The sequence below is a fragment of the Nematostella vectensis genome, chromosome 4 (assembly GCF_932526225.1).
Source record: "Nematostella vectensis chromosome 4, jaNemVect1.1, whole genome shotgun sequence".
NCBI classification, from domain to species: Eukaryota; Metazoa; Cnidaria; class Anthozoa; order Actiniaria; family Edwardsiidae; genus Nematostella; species Nematostella vectensis.
In genome coordinates this window covers 10,578,512-10,595,818 of record NC_064037.1, presented here as the reverse complement: position 1 = coordinate 10,595,818, position 17,307 = coordinate 10,578,512, and the positions used below count along the sequence as shown (strand labels likewise).

Sequence of the window (17,307 nt, the reverse complement as noted above, 5' to 3'; positions counted from 1 at the left end):
ATTTTGTTTGGTTACATCCGGGGTATCCACGCTAACAGGGTAGGATACGGTTGCCTTTTTGTTTGGTTACATCCGGGGTATCCACGCTAGCAGGGTAGGATACGGTGGGTATTTTGTTTGGTTACATCCGGGGTATCCACGCTAACAGGGAAGGTTACGGTGGGCATTTTGTTTGGTTATATCCGGGGTATCCACGCTAACAGGGTAGGATACGGTCGGTATTTTGTTTGGTTACATCCGGGGTATCCACGCTAGCAGGGTAGGATACGGTGGGTATTTTGTTTGGTTACATCCGGGGTATCCACGCTAGCAGGGTAGGATACGGTGGGTATTTTGTTTGGTTACATCCGGGGTATCCACGCTAACAGGGAAGGATACGGTGGGCATTTTGTTTGGTTACATCCGGGGTATCCACGCTAACAGGGAAGGATACGGTGGGCATTTTGTTTGGTTACATCCGGGATATCCACGCTAACAAGGTAGGATACGGTGGGTATTTTGTTTGGTTACATCCGGGGTATCCACGCTAACAGGGTAGGATACGGTTGCCTTTTTGTTTGGTTACATCCGGGGTATCCACGCTAGCAGGGTAGGATACGGTGGGTATTTTGTTTGGTTACATCCGGGGTATCCACGCTAACAGGGTAGGATACGGTGGGCATTTTGTTTGGTTACATCCGGGGTATCAACTCTAACAGGGTAGGATACGGTGGGTATTTTGTTTGGTTACATCCGGGGTATCCACGCTAGCAGGGTAGGATACGGTTGCCTTTTTGTTTGGTTACATCCGGGGTATCCACGCTAGCAGGGTAGGATACGGTGGGTATTTTGTTTGGTTACATCCGGGGTATCCACGCTAGCAGGGTAGGATACGGTGGGTATTTTGTTTGGTTACATCCGGGGTATCCACGCTAACAAGGTGGGATACGGTGGGTATTTTGTTTGGTTACATCCGGGGTATCCACGCTAACAGGGTAGGATACGGTTGCCTTTTTGTTTGGTTACATCCGGGGTATCCACGCTAACAGGGTAGGATACGGTAGGTATTTTGTTTGGTTACATCCGGGGTATCCACGCTAGCAGGGTAGGATACGGTGGGTATTTTGTTTGGTTACATCCGGGGTATCCATGCTAGCAGGGAAGGATACGGTGGGCATTTTGTTTGGTTACATCCGGGGTATCCACGCTAACAAGGTAGGATACGGTGGGTATTTTGTTTGGTTACATCCGGGGTATCCACGCTAACAGGGTAGGATACGGTTGCCTTTTTGTTTGGTTACATCCGGGGTATCCACGCTAGCAGGGTAGGATACGGTGGGTATTTTGTTTGGTTACATCCGGGGTATCCACGCTAGCAGGGTAGGATACGGTGGGTATTTTGTTTGGTTACATCCGGGGTATCCACGCTAACAGGGAAGGATACGGTGGGCATTTTGTTTGGTTACATCCGGGGTATCCACGCTAGCAGGGAAGGATACGATGGGCATTTTGTTTGGTTACATCCGGGGTATCCACTCTAACAGGGTAGGATACGGTGGGTATTTTGTTTGGTTACATCCGGGGTATCCACGCTAGCAGGGTAGGATACGGTGGGCATTTTGTTTGGTTACATCCGGGGTATCCACGCTAGCAGGGAAGGATACTGTGGGCATTTTGTTTGGTTACATCCGGGGTATCCACGCTAGCAGGGTAGGATACGGTAGGCATTTTGTTTGGTTACATCCGGGGTATCCACGCTAGCAGGGTAGGATACGGTGGGCATTTTGTTTGGTTACATCCGGGGTATCCACGCTAGCAGGGTAGGATACGGTGGGTATTTTGTTTGGTTACATCCGGGGTATCCACGCTAACAGGGTAGGATACGGTGGTCATTTTGTTGGTTACATCCGGAGTATCCACGCTAACAGGGAAGGATACGATGGGCATTTTGTTTGGTTACATCAGGGGTATCCACTCTAACAGGGTAGGATACGGTGGGTATTTTGTTTGGTTACATCCGGGGTATCCACGCTAGCAGGGTAGGATACGGTGGGCATTTTGTTACATCCGGGGTATCCACGCTAGCAGGAAAGGATACGATGGCCTTTTTGTTTGGTAACATCCGGGGTATCCACGTTAGCAGATCATTCGGTTGCCTTTTTGTTTGGTTACATCCGGGGTATCCACGCTAACAGGGGAGGATACGGTGGGCATTTTGTTTGGTTACATCCGGGGTATCCACGCTAGCAGGGTAGGATACGGTGGGCATTTTGTTTGGTTACATCCGGGGTATCCATGCTAACAGGGTAGGATACGGTGGGCATTTTGTTTGGTTACATCCGAGGTATCCACGCTAGCAGATCATTCGGTTGTCTTTTTGTTTGGTCACGTGGTATTCGTGAGGATGGATGTACATACCCATGTTAAAGCCTTCTTCGTGACAAGCTGCTTTTTTCACAGGGCCGGGTTGCACTCAACAATTATAATTTTAATAATGTTTTCAAAATATCGTATTTATCAATATACATATTCGCACTTGTCCTCATGAGTACGGCACATTTCATGTTTTTTTTTCCTATTTTAGGAGAAAACATATGTTTTTGATCTTCTCTTTTCGTCATCTTATTTATCGGTTTCTTTGCAAACCATTCTTCTTTATTAACAATAGATTAAAAAAAAAAAACTCCCTTTTCTATCACACAATGACAGTATTCATAAGAAAAATATTAGTAACCCCTAAAATCTTGTTTTCCCGGACTCGCGCCAAAGTGTATCACCCAAAGTGAATACATTGCACGCTCGGTGTGACGCTCAGTGCTTCCTCGCCTTGCCGGACCTTCTGTCTTTCCTGCCGGCGCGGAACTTGCGTTTAAAAATGGTCGTGCCTTGCTCGCACATCTTACACGTGACCGGGCATATGCGGCGGAACCTCGCTCCCAGGCCATATATACCGGGCACTCTCCTTCGATCGCATATGTGGCGAAAGCGCGGACAAAACCTTAAATACACATTCCGGCACACTAAGAGGAAAAAAATGTCAAATGTTAGATATCATGGTTATAGTCGTGTAACCTGGGAGGAAAACAACAGAGATGATATAAAAATACTTTGCTCCACCTACTTTGAAAGAAAATCACTTCGCCGTTTGGTCCTCTTAGGGAACCTCACTTACTTGGCACTCGCCGTTTGGTCCTCTTAGGGAACCTCACTCACTTGGGAACTCGCCGTTTGGTCCTCTTAGGGAACCTCACTTACTTGGGCACTCGCCGTTTGGTCCTCTTAGGGAACCTCACTTACTTGGGCACTCGCCGTTTGGTCCTCTTAGGGAACCTCACTTACTTGGCACTCGCCTTTTGGTCCTCTAGGGGAACCTCACTTACTTGGCACTCGACGTTTGGTCCTCTTAGGGAACCTTACTTACTTGGGCACTCGCCTTTTGGTCCTCTTAGGGAACCTCACTTACTTGGGCACTCGCCGTTTGGTCCTCTTAGGGAACCTCACTTACTTGGGCACTCGCCGTTTGGTCCTCTTAGGGAACCTCACTCACTTGGGCACTCGCCGTTTGGTCCTCTTAGGGAACCTCACTTACTTGGGCACTCGCCGTTTGGTCCTCTTAGGGAACCTCACTTACTTGGGCACTCGCCGTTTGGTCCTCTTAGGGAACCTTACTTACTTGGGCACTCGCCGTTTGGTCCTCTTAGGGAACCTCACTTACTTGGGCACTCGCCGTTTGGTCCTCTTAGGGAACCTTACTTACTTGGGCACTCGCCTTTTGGTCCTCTTAGGGAACCTCACTCACTTGGGCACTCGCCTTTTGGTCCTCTTAGGGAACCTTACTTACTTGGCACTCGCCGTTTGGTCCTCCTAGGGAACCTCACTCACTTGGGCACTCGCCGTTTGGTCCTCTTAACCTCACTTACTTGGGCATTCCCCGTTTGGTCCTCTTAGGGAACCTCACTTACTTGGGCACTCGCCGTTTGGTCCTCTTAGGGAACCTCACTTACTTGAGCACTCGCCGTTTGGTCCTCTTAGGGAACCTCACTTACTTGGGCACTCGCCGTTTGGTCCTCTTAGGGAACCTCACTCACTTGGACTCGATTTAGATAGCGAACTTTCGAACTTTCGTTTGATGGACATGTTGAAAAGATTTGTAAAAAAGTGGCCTCTCGTATCGCAATTTTAAGAAAAATAAGATCGTTTTTGCCGTTAGCTCAACGCAAGCAATTTTATGATGCGTTAATACAACCAATTTTTAATTATGGCAGCGCAGTATGGAGCGTGTGCAACAACAAATCTTTATATAGAATTTTTAAGTTACAAAAACGCGCAGCTAGAGTAATTCTTTTTGCGGAACCGCGCGCACCCTCTGTGGAACTTTTTAATAGACTTGGCTGGATTCCTATATATGAACATTTTAAAATTAGTAAGTGCGCTCTTGTACATAAACGGATACACGGCAATGTACCTTTATTTTTAAGCGAGCATCTGAATCTTAATAGTTTTGTACATAGTAGATCCACCCGCTATGCAAATTTTAATATACGCTGCCCGAAATACAGTAGGGAGACAGAGGGCGGGCGAACTTTTTCCGTTTCTGCCACCCGCCTTTGGAACAGTCTCCCTATTACAACAAGGCGAATCGAACAACCTGGGCCCTTCAAGAAATCTCTAAGAGATAGGGCGTTTTCGGAGCAGCGTCTTTTGCACCATTTTATCATATAATTTTTGTTATTTATTGTTAATTTCTAATATAGTATTTTTAGAATTCTTATAACATAGTCGGATTTGTATATATTATATATTTAAGGGAGGGCCACAAGTTTATTAGCTATGCTATTATGTGTCACCCTCATTTTAAATAAAGTCTTTATTATTATTATTTTATTATTACTTGGGCACTCGCCGTTTGGTCCTCTTAGGGAACCTCACTTACTTGGGCACTCGCCGTTTGGTCCTCTTAGGGAACCTCACTTACTTGGGCACTCGCCGTTTGGTCCTCTTAGGGAACCTCACTTACTTGGGCACTCGCCGTTTGGTCCTCTTAGGGAACCTTACTTACTTGGGCACTCGCCTTTTGGTCCTCTTAGGGAACCTCACTTACTTGGACACTCGCCGTTTGGTCCTCTTAGGGAACCTCACTTACTTGGGCACTCGCCGTTTGGTCCTCTTAGGGAACCTCACTCACTTGGGCACTCGCCGTTTGGTCCTCTTAGGGAACCTCACTCACTTGGGCACTCGCCGTTTGGTCCTCATAGGGAACCTCACTTACTTGGCACTCAACGCTTGGTCCTCTTAGGGAACCTCACTTACTTGGCACTCGCCGTTTGGTCCTCTTAGGGAACCTCACTTACTTGGGCACTCGCCGTTTGGTCCTCTTAGGGAACCTCACTTACTTGGCACTCGCCTTTTGGTCCTCTTAGGGAACCTCACTTACTTGGGCACTCGCCGTTTGGTCCTCTTAGGGAACCTCACTTACTTGGACACTCGCCGTTTGGTCCTCTTAGGGAACCTTACTTACTTGGGCACTCGCCTTTTGGTCCTCTTGGGGAACCTCACTCACTTGGGCACTCGCCGTTTGGTCCTCTTAGGGAACCTCACTTACTTGGGCACTCGCCGTTTGGTCCTCTTAGGGAACCTTACTTACTTGGGCACTCGCCGTTTGGTCCTCTTAGGGAACCTTACTTACTTGGGCACTCGCCTTTTGGTCCTCTTGGGGAACCTCACTCACTTGGGCACTCGCCGTTTGGTCCTCTTAGGGAACCTCACTTACTTGGACACTCGCCGTTTGGTCCTCTTAGGGAACCTTACTTACTTGGGCACTCGCCGTTTGGTCCTCTTAGGGAACCTCACTTACTTGGGCACTCGCCGTTTGGTCCTCTTAGGGAACCTCACTTACTTGGCACTCGCCTTTTGGTCCTCTTAGGGAACCTCACTTACTTGGGCACTCGCCGTTTGGTCCTCTTAGGGAACCTCACTTACTTGGCACTCGCCTTTTGGTCCTCTTAGGGAACCTTACTTACTTGGGCACTCGCCTTTTGGTCCTCTTAGGGAACCTCACTTACTTGGGCACTCGCCGTTTGGTCCTCTTAGGGAACCTCACTTACTTGGCACTCGCCGTTTGGTCCTCTTAGGGAACCTCACTTACTTGGGCACACGCCGTTTGGTCCTCTTAGGGAACCTCACTTACTTGGGCACTCGCCGTTTGGTCCTCTTAGGGAACCTCACTTACTTGGGCACTCGCCTTTTGGTCCTCTTAGGGAACCTCACTTACTTGGGCACTCGCCGTTTGGTCCTCTTAGGGAACCTCACTTACTTGGGCACTCGCCGTTTGGTCCTCTTAGGGAACCTTACTTACTTGGGCACTCGCCGTTTGGTCCTCTTGGCGTAACCTCGTCCCAGCAGCATCCATATGGAGTGTCGTTGCATTCGATCAATCCCTCTGGTAAAAATACATTAAATTAGAGACATTTAGCATCGCGTTTTCAGAATTAACCGCAAACGGAAAACCGCGGTTAGCCGTTACCGTTTTGCAGTTCGACGTACTGGCGAAAAAGTAGTTTAGCACATTTGGCGGGAAAAAGTGCAAAACATGTGCTCGACTTCAACCGAGCCAAGAGTGTTAGGGTATTGTACAAATTGTCAATAAAAATATATTATTTCAAGAGTCAAATGATTAAGAACACCCTGAAGTCAAAACGCGAAACCGCAGACTGCAAACTTGACCACAAGTTCTTGTCACGTGACACCCAGAGGTTTGACGTTTCCAAGAAAAAACGCGAAGCTAAATGTCTCTATTGAGGGTTTTCAATAGGAAAAACGGAACTGGACGCCATAAATACCTCGTAAATACGAAAAGTGCCAACTTACCACAAATGCCGCATGTTTTATTGCAAAAGTCCCTCGCGAATGGGAACGCACATGTTTGTGTTTTGCTTAGGTGATACCGCTTCCATAGCTTGATGTATGGCTTGCACCAGCGCGATATGTCTTTACATTCTAAAACATAAACCATGTGGGATAAAAAAGACCTGATGCACAACGGCGCAGCCGATAAAGGAATATTATCATGGTTTTAATCTTCCTTTAAACGTAAGCACTAATATGGGATGAGCTATTTCATTTCAATATTATTATACAATGCATCAAGCATTGTAAATTAGTTATAGTTCATTTTGCACGTACGGTTTGGCCATATATTAATCAAGAACGGGGAAGGGGCATGGGGTTATTCCCCGCGAGGAGGAAGAGGGGGTGGTTATGCTAACCCGCCTAGCCTTATGATGATTACATTAACCACGTTAAAATATACTCCGCGACATCTGCCTACAGGCCGTGAACATGCGAAGCAATTCATGAGAGCGATCATGCACCCTGCAGCGAAATTGCAGTTTGTATTACTCGATCACGCTTACTCAGTGTCAATGCGATAAAGATGGCAGTCATATTTTGCTTGCTAAGTGCCACATCTGTTTGTTATGATGCATATATCTTTAAGCATTTTTAACGATCTTATTCACAGGGAAGCATTAGCGCGCGGTAGTTTTCCCTTGTATGAAGTTGGCGCGATCCCCAGATCAGAACGATCCCCAGATAACAAAACCGATGGCACGATAACTTGGCAAGAGGTCTAGATAAACCTTGGCTGTATTTACCAGATAACACTTCAAATCACCAGTAGGAAAACATAATTGTTTGATTTAGCAGACTCGATGATTTATGGTGTCTCGCGGCTTGACTTTCTATTTCAGTCGGGAAATATGGGTGCAACACTACTACCAGCCACTATTTGAAGAAAAAACAACCTTTTGTCAAACCAGACGATCTGTTACCGTCTATAACTTATTTGTGACTGTAATTAACCCTAGTACAATAAGAATGGCGCCGAGGGGGCACTTTTATATTTAGTGAGGTTGACTTTCTTTGATTATTAACCCAATCGTAATAGACCTCACAGTTAATGAATTTGAAAATGTAGTAATGTGTGGTGAGGTTTTGTTGACTGTGTAGACCAAGGTCGTGGTGTGCGAGTCTGTCTAAAGACACCCTTTTAATATCTACCGTTTCCCCTTTTACGCCAGACAAGTTGCCCTTAATAGCATGCACTGTACACATGTACACTGTACACTGTACACTGTACACATGCACTGTACAGTGTTCATAAACTTGTAAAGTAGACTAGGATGCTTCTAAGCCATCGCTACTATACTTGGTTTATATTTGAAGAGACGCCCAACCTGATTATTTGGTTATACCCTCTGCTCAATTTATAAGCTAGTCAAGCTAGTTTAGCCCATAGCACCGTACACCTCAGTGTTTTTAAACTTGTAAAGTAGACTAGGATGCTTCTAAGCCATCGCTACTATACTTGGTTTATATTTGAGGAGACGCCCAACCTGATTATTTGGTTATAATGCAGTCACTTAATCACAGTAGACCTCGACAACTTGCACTAGCTGATCACAAACCTTATTGAATGGCGCATTCAAAGCAAAACACAGAAATAGCCCCATTTTTCACGACAGAGAACGACGAAAAACATTTCTTTAAGTAAAAGTAAGCCCTTTCTGAAAAATAAACTTTCCGGCTTATTTGTAAGCGTTCAATGAGTTGCATTTCGTAATTGTTATTTCGCCGCTAAAAGCCTAAGCGCGCGCTAGTTTGCCATCACCCCAAAAGTCGCGTGATCTATTAGAGCAAGTCGCCGTTGTGCTCGTCAATGGGAATGGGTTAAGCCATTATTTACTTTTTACTTGTTATACCTTAAAAATAGCGGCGATCTTTCTTAAGACGTCCGCCCGATATCTGAATCCCCCTTAAGAAGTCTGCCAGGTTACACTAAGCGTCGCCGATAATTCAGTCTTGACCATTCTACTCCTTGTGTTAAATTGAGACCAGAAGGTTATATATTGGAGAGATGAGAGTACTTTACAGAAGTCAGACACAACACGCTATAAGATCATACTCCTCAAAACCCTCAAAACTAAATACATGTATTGGAAATGTTTCCATGTACTTTTAAGAAGTTAAAACGTTCTGGACACGCACGCTATTAGGAGGTGGCCGTACGGGGTGCGAAAACCGCACAAAATAACGCCAAAAAACGCAAAACCGTAAAACAATAAGTCAATAACCGTAAACAGCGCAGTCTAGAGAAACCGCAATACTGCGGAATAAAATACGAAAAATCGCATCACCGAAAACCCTTACGCCCTCCCTTATAAGATCATACTCCAGTCACTGTTCTCAAAACTAAGTACAGTGGAAATTTCCCCTCATGTTTATTCGATCTAGTTAGTGACAGATTTCAGAGTGGTTGTTGGCATATAATATAGAGTGTTATTTTTGGAACCTTTGAGCTCATTATTAAGGAAGTTTATTCTATGCCATCAACCACTTCCGGTGGAATGGCGCACGCTGATTGGCGGATTGGCTTATGAGCGGTCTAGATCCTGCTGTAACGACCGCGGTCGTTACAAAAAAATTTCCGGACCGACGACTCTCACTCGAGAAAATCAACAACAAAAAGGTTGTCTTTTCTACACTGTAATAGCAATTTGTTGCTGCTTTTTTGCAACGATGATTTTAAATATTTATATTCACAGTGACAGTGAGTTTTATTATGTAAGATTAATTATCTTATTTATTTTATTCCTCAATATAATTTCCAACTTTGTTTACCACAGGTAACCCAAGCACTCTGTATTCTAGTACGCAAGAGAATTTGTATAGTGATGAAAAAATAAAAGAAAATAGACTTTCTAGTGGACTCACTTTATTCTTGTCTGTTTTCGGGATCTCTCCTGAGAATTAGGGCCCATTTTGCTCACTCGTTTCCCTGTCAATTGCTCTCGTATATGACTTGATGATAATGCCTTGCTATCTATTGTCTATTGCTGGGGGTGTCGGTTTGGCAAAATCATATTTTTCTTGGTCAATCGAGCGGTGTTGAACTACAAGCCACTAGTGGCCGTGCTGCACGGGACATTAGAAATAACCACCTGGCCTGACGTTATATTCTAATCTTTTTACTCTGTCCTACCGTAATATCTTAAGCGTTTCAAATTAAAGCTATCGCTTACAGTCCCGTCACCAGGATTTTAAGCGGGGCCGAGTTACCAACTTAGCCAATTATTTTCGTCTTAGGTAGCTCGTCTAGCCTGCTTCATTAGAGCGGAGCTTACAGTCGATTGGGAGGTTCTTCCAAACCCCCAGCCCCCTGGCGACAGGCCTGTGTTTACTGTAATTTTTTGCGTGCGAAGGTAAGCTATTTTCGCCCCGAGGCTGATGTAATTCCTTTCTACCACTAACGTTAGCCATTTAGATATTCCCCAATACTAAAAAATACTAATAAAAAGGACCTTTGGTTATACTCCGAAAATCTCTGTTATTCCATGTTCACTATCGATTTAGATTTGTCTATTTGCTAAAAAATGGCAGCCCTTGATGACGTTATTCGTAATCAATCACATTAATCACTTAATCAACGACGGAAAACCATATATGTTATCTTGCCGAATACGGTACTTAATGAGAACAGATGTGAAGTCCTGTTGAAAGAATATAACTTTCACTCATAGAATTCTATTGCTGTCTCAAAGACCAAGCTGTCGTTTTGCATTCGCCTTAACACCATAGTGCTTGGCCGTTTTCTCAAAAGACTCGTCTCGGACTATGTTCCTAAAAGATACCCACAGATAAAAAGGCCAAATTACAAGGGCTCTGCAACATTACCAAAATACCAACTAATATGATAACTTAATCAAGGCTAGTCAACATTTAGATAAGACTGGTGATAAATGTAAGAACAAAAGGGTGTGAATATTAGCACTGGGTGAAAAATAATTGTTAAACTATGTATTTTTCAAGCTTCCCCCGACTTTTCTATTCTTATGTAAGCATGTTCCTCGTTCCCTAATTGTACCACTGATTTACCGATTATAGCCTCTATTTAGTAAGTATAGTAACAGATGTGGCGTTCTTTGGCATATGTTTACATTCTAAATCCACGGGCTGCTCTGATAGGCAATTGCTTCTCAGAATTTTGGAAATATTTCCCAGATATTTGTTAGAAGGTTATTGGATTTAAGTGCATTTCTTAGCGATTTAAAAAAAAAAAATGAAAAAAAGAACTCCAGAACACTCGAATCAGCTTAAAGAAGACGGCTGGATTTGTCAACTTCATGTGAGACATAAGACAGTAAATCCCTGCTAAGCTCACAGATTGAATCAAGGACTTTTTCTAGAATATGTAGCAGTATACCAATATTTTCTGTTGTTATTTTGACGCAAAGTTTGCGTTAAGTTGTGAGGAATGTACTTTTGAAAAATAATCAATTTGCTTGCTGACATCATTTTACCAAAAAGTTTCAGCATTTTTTGACACAAAAAAAGCGTCATTGGATGCTCTAACGATTAAACGAAGCGAGCCGTAGTTAAATTGCTAACAAGTACAATATCAACGGTTTCTTCTTTCAAAAAAAAAATATATATTTCAAAACAATATCGTGATCGCGAAGTTACAAACAACTAACAGCTCGTCTTTTAAATCGACGGAGTAGGAAAACCCACCCAAATGTAGAGTGCGCACTTCAACTGAGCACTGGCCAATTTTAAGATGGGGGGAACGACTGCGGCCACCAATGTTAACTGACAAGACATTATCGTGTGTTTTAGATTTTTTCATAAATAGCACAATACATAACATTTAAAGAAAAGACGATTTGCAAACTTAAACTTTGTTTTAGTTTTGACGAGGGTTTAAGTGTAAGAAGTTTGGGGTTTAGGTGGTTTGAAAAAGATAGTTTTCCCGTGAGTTAATGCACCGGGATAATACGCTAAAAAATTTCCGTAGCGACTTGCAAAGGGTATCAAGGGTTAATTAAGTGATGAAGATAAAATTTGTGCTTTGTTCACCGGTATTCAGGAAGTATGGGGTACAGTTTTAAATCGAGGAAGAACATTCCAGTTAATTTTCTAAAGACATGAGGGATGTAAAGTTACAAGGAATACCAACATCCAAACTGTGTAATTATATCGGGTTTACGTGCTTGCGTGTTATTTTATCGAAAGAAAGAGGATGGATGAAGAGGGTAAATAAGCTTAATACAGGAATGATAAACCGTAAAAATATTATATAGTGGTTTCTTGCAAATGCGATGCAAACGGTGTCAACATCATATCTTTCTCTTACCTTGCGCGAGCGCGAGCGAGATGAAAGCCAAGGAGAACGACAGTACTAGAAGGCACTTGAGCATGGTTCCTTTTTGTTAGCGAATCGAATCTTGTTCAAACTTTGTACCCAGTTCTCGGATTCAAAACAGCATGTAACTCCTTCGCGATGTAGTCCTCTGTGTCCCGAATGGGGCGGTTCGCACCCCAACAAGACGCCTCCCCCTAGTCTTAACGCCCCGCTATCCTAGTGACACTCGAGCTGTCGCCACCCCGCTGACCTCACCTAAGTGTCACATGGCTCGACCTCAAGCAAATCGCAAGATCGCGAGACTAAAGTATGCCATTAGCACTTGAAAGGACACTCAATGCAAGAAATTCGAACTCTGAATTCAAAGTACTCGGAGCGTGAGTGAACATTTATGATAAATACGGGTGATATTCCCCTCTCGTGGTGCAATATCAAAAGGTATTAGATAGGTCACATTAGACAGGTCACGGTAAAAAAAGAAACGATGGACCAATTGCGTGCTTACATTTTTGCAATTTTTTCATGTCATTTCAAAAGGCTCCATTTAGGCTTTTTATGTAGGTCGCTCTATCGAGAATGTTCCCCGATATTAGCGTGACAAACCTTTATGATCCCTCCCCTCTCCTAAGTGCACCCTCCATTTTGTTTGATAGAACTGCAAGGTTCCGTGGAACACACAGCCCCTTTAACCCGGGATTCACATATCATTGGCTAGCAGAGCAAAGATAACCAAACCGTCGCGCATATGAAATAACACCAATTAGTGCCTTTATCTTTGCTATTTCTACAATGTATCGGTCTACGGAATGGGCCTGTTTTGCGTTTACGGTAAAAGGATTAAGCTTTTTGATCTTCGCCGCAAAAGGACATTTATTGAATTGCCAGGGCAAACAGTTTGTTTACTCTATGTATATCTGAAGTCTGTTTTTGGTGAGCTTCGTGTCGTGTTGTCGCCAATTGACCCTGTCGTGCGTAGCGCGATTTGCGATTGTTGCAGCTATCAACACACTGCTTGATCAGAGATAATGCTGGAATTGTTAAAAAGGAAACAAACATATTGTTCCATACAAGTATTTGACATCGCTTTTGCGATGTTACCGTGTGAATTCTGCTATCCGGGAAGCTGGTCACGCAACTAAGCTGTCAGATCATGCAAAGAGAAATATTTTTTGTAACCAAACTAAAACGCATTCCATCACGCGTAGCATTCAAACGGACGACAGCTCGATAGAGGGGGCGTAGGGTTTTACGGTGATGCGGTTTTGCCTTAATTTGGCGCGGTTTTTCGTATTTTATTCCATTGCAGTTTCTCTAGACTATGCGGTTTACGGTTATTGACTTATTTTGACGGTTTTGTGGTTTTCGGCGTTTTCTGTGCGGTTTTCGCACGCCCCCCCCCCCCCCCCCCCTTACGCCCCTCTATCCTCGACGCACGTACGCACAGAGTAGCAACACGTCGTTTTCCCCCACTCAAGTTTCTCAAACAATGGCGGCGTAGGTCTCTACTTACTGAAATTTGCTTCAATTCTGCGTCCAATCCGACAGTGACCGCTTAGAACTCGTCTTTCAATAATCGGCGTTGCTTTTCTTAGAGACTCCTCTTTTTGCTCGCTAAGCAAACTTGAACAAGCTTTGCTGTCCGACCTCTCTGAGGTGGAGCGGCGGGTGAAGCTACTCCAAGGTTAAGAGAAACTCCTTAGTACATGTTGTTTTACATTAAGAGCGATGTGAAAACAGACACTTGTCAGATAGCATTATTTGCGACTCCAGGGCGATGAAAGACTCAACAATTAGTTGTTTTTCCTTTCATCGAGAAGAATTAAGACAACAAAATCAGGCATTGAATTGATCTTTTTCTTGAGTGCATTATTCCGCTTGGATGTAACACATTTTCTCGTTTTTTCGTGTTTTGTATAGCGATTGCCAAACCACGTAGTTAAGTACCACTTATATACCACCCGACGGCGTACCGCGGTGACTCACCCCCCAAAAAAAGACAAAAAAGCGCGCTAACGCCTCCTTATGGTGGAAAAACACCGATAGAACAAGAATATTCACCCACTTGTTGCCAATTGAGGTTCCATTGGGCGATGTTTGAGTAGAGCGTGTCGTATCGTTTGACTCATACGTGTTTTTTTGTAGATATCCTCTTTTTTAAATCCTAAGAAGGATCATCGCTGAGAATAAAGTAAGCTGACTAAAGGAAAGGAATGTTGCATGCTTGTATGAATGGAATGAATCTCAACGTATCTTAAAGCAATAACTGTTTCAAGGCCTTGGGGTAAAAATGTCAGTACTGGATTACGAAGCCTAATTGAATTGTAATACGTCTTGTAAAAACATGAAAATTCACTTAATAACACTTCTGATAAAAGTCAGATGATAAACATGTGAGATTGGTGTCCCTATGACAGGGTAATAACGCTACAATCTCTCTAGTAAGATTTAAACAGATTCAGAGTATTGTTTTTAAAAAATCGAAGCTCATCATTCCACGTAAAAGCCTGGAAAGTTGGATATAATGATGTTTCTTACAGAATAAATGATACTTTGGGCGCGCTTTGATCAAATAGCATATTTCAGCAATAGGGCGTCGAACTAAGCAGCTCTTGATTAGCAGAAATAAGAGCAATCTTTTGCAATTTTCGTGAGCATTTAATGCGAGTACTTTGCGAGAATCTAGAGCATGCCCCCGGGCAATTAGACTCGCCTAGAGTGTCAAGACCGCCGTTCAGGTTGGCGAGGTCTTTTCATAAACAGGAGTTTGCTTATTTAAAGGCCTTGTCATCACACTTACGTTTTTCCTGTGCAACTTGTTTCGCAAATAAAAAAACTGTCGCACTTGTGTTTTTTACATGTGACATCCCCTTTGCAACTTGTTTTTTTTTTTCAAAGTCGCACGAAAAGTATAACTCGCTTCTACTTTCCGAAACAAATGTCTTCAAGTCGCAGAAACAAATTCACGTGTACGTGTGACAGAGGCTTAACATCCACTTTTAGCTTCTCCATACTCCCGCGCACTCTACGAGCGTCATCATAAGTAGTACAGTGAAACCTACATACAACGAATCTTTATTTATATTACCAAGAACTGCTAAAGTAAAAAATCCATATAACAAACCTTCATTTATATTACCTAGAAAAACTGCTACAGTGAAACCTACATACAACGAACATTTATAATACCAAGAGGAAATGCTACATTTAAACCTCCATATAACAAACCTTCATCAATAGAAGAACTGCTACAGTTAAACCTCCATATAAACGATTAACAACAGCTTGTGAAATACAATGTATCGTGATGTGCAACTGCCAAAAGTAGTTAAATAACACACGCTTACGTGACCTGGGGGAAACAGCCAACGCTTGCGTGACGTAAGAAGAATCACACAGGCTTGCGTAACGTAAGAAGAATCACAAACACTTGCGTGACGTAAATACAGTCAGTACAGTCACACCGTACAGTGCAGTCACACTCTCCTGTTTAAGGATGATCACATCACTGTCACACACTCCTGGTGTAAGGAGAATCATACTGCACTGTCACGCACATGTGGTGTAAGGAGATTCACGGTAATTTCACTTACACGTGTCGAAAGGAGGATCACGGTAATGTCACGCACACGTGTCGGTCGTAAGAAGGATCACGGTACTGTCACGCACACGTGCGTAAGGAGGATCACGGTAATGTCACGCACACGTGTCGTAAGGAGGATCACGGTAATGTCACGCACACGTGTCGTAAGGAGGATCACGGTAATGTCACGCACATGTTTAGTAAGGAGGACCACGGTAATGTCACGCACGCGTGTCGGTCGTAAGAAGGATCACGGTACTGTCACGCACACGTGCGTAAGGAGGATCACGGTAATGACACGCACACTGTCGTAAGGGGACCACGGTTATGTCACGCACACTGTCGTAAGGAGGATCACAGTAATGTCACGCACACGTCTCGTAAGGAGGATCACGGTAATGTCACGCACACGTGTCGTAAGGGGATCAAGGTAATGTAACGCACACGTGTCGTAAGGAGGTCCACGGTAATGAAACGCACACGCATCGTAAGAATGATCACGGTTCTGTCATGCACACGTGTAGTAAGTAGGATCACGGTTATTTCACGCAAACGTTTCGTAAGGAGGATCACGGTAATAACACGCACACGTGTCGTAAGAATGGTCCCGGTTATGTCACGCAGACATGTCCTAAGGAAGATCACGGTACTGTCACGCACATGTGACGTAAGGAGGAATACCGTCCTGTCAAGCACACGTGTGTTAAGGAGGATCACGGTAATGTCACGCACACTGTCGTAAGGAGGATCACGGCACTGTCACGCACATGTGACGTATGGTGGATCACGGTAATGTCACGCGCACGTGTCGTAAGGAGGATCACGGTAATGTCACGCACACGTGTCGTAAGGGGATCAAGGTAATGTAACGCACACGTGTCGTAAGGAGGTCCACGGTAATGAAACGCACACGCATCGTAAGAATGATCACGGTTCTGTCATGCACACGTGTAGTAAGTAGGATCACGGTTATTTCACGCAAACGTTTCGTAAGGAGGATCACGGTAATAACACGCACACGTGTCGTAAGAATGGTCCCGGTTATGTCACGCAGACATGTCCTAAGGAAGATCACGGTACTGTCACGCACATGTGACGTAAGGAGGAATACCGTCCTGTCAAGCACACGTGTGTTAAGGAGGATCACGGTAATGTCACGCACACTGTCGTAAGGAGGATCACGGCACTGTCACGCACATGTGACGTATGGTGGATCACGGTAATGTCACGCGCACGTGTCGTAAGGAGAATCACGGTAATGTCACGCACACGTGTCGTAAGGGGATCACGGTAATGTCACGCACACGTGTCGTAAGAAGGATCATGGTAATGTCACGCACACATGGTGTATATATGGAAACCAAGACCAACTGATGTTTATATAGTAGTATAGAAGTACTAAAGCATATTAAGGGAGGGAACTCTCCTGTGCAATTTTGGCTCCAATATTTCAGATTGGCTCCAATAATCATGCCATCAATCAGTTTAGTTACCCCGCCCTGACACGCCTTCTATTGCCCTTCTTTGTCTCATTATTGTAACAGGGCGA

General features: G+C 44.1%; 1 protein-coding gene and 1 long non-coding RNA gene across 5 annotated transcripts; both read right to left on the bottom strand.

The window, feature by feature from the left end:
• Positions 1–2,446: 2,446 nt before the first annotated feature.
• Positions 2,447–14,407, bottom strand: LOC116619008. 4 transcript variants are annotated; one of them, XR_004296456.2, is made up of 5 exons: positions 13,689–14,407; positions 8,739–8,853; positions 6,847–6,975; positions 6,335–6,418; positions 2,447–2,999 (listed from the first exon to the last, which is right to left on the bottom strand). XR_004296456.2 is itself a non-coding variant. In XM_032383299.2 (4 exons), the coding sequence occupies exons 1-4, from the start codon at positions 12,231–12,233 to the stop codon at positions 2,791–2,793; spliced, it is 486 nt and encodes a 161-aa protein (XP_032239190.1). In that variant the 5' UTR covers positions 12,234–13,420; the 3' UTR covers positions 2,447–2,790. The 4 variants fall into 4 exon arrangements, 2 of the variants coding, with proteins under 2 accessions (XP_032239190.1, XP_032239192.1); XR_004296457.2 differs by lacking the exon at positions 8,739–8,853 and having other exon boundaries at positions 13,689–14,398; XM_032383299.2 differs by lacking the exons at positions 8,739–8,853; positions 13,689–14,407 and adding an exon at positions 12,170–13,420.
• LOC125561942 lies at positions 3,235–6,328 on the bottom strand. The gene is made up of 2 exons (XR_007307655.1): positions 4,904–6,328; positions 3,235–4,058 (listed from the first exon to the last, which is right to left on the bottom strand). It is a non-coding gene; the product is annotated as an uncharacterized LOC125561942 (long non-coding RNA).
• Positions 14,408–17,307: the final 2,900 nt, after the last annotated feature.

Coding starts and splice junctions, on each gene's coding strand:
- LOC116619008 (XM_032383299.2), bottom strand. CDS start 12,233: ATGCTCAAGTGCCTTCTAGTACTGTCGTTCTCCTTGGCTTTCATCTCG. Junction 6,976..12,169: donor CTCGCTCGCGCTCGCGCAAG/GTAAGAGAAAGA, acceptor TTTATGTTTTAG/AATGTAAAGACATATCGCGC. Junction 3,000..6,334: donor ACCAAACGGCGAGTGCCCAA/GTAAGTAAGGTT, acceptor TTTTCCTCTTAG/TGTGCCGGAATGTGTATTTA.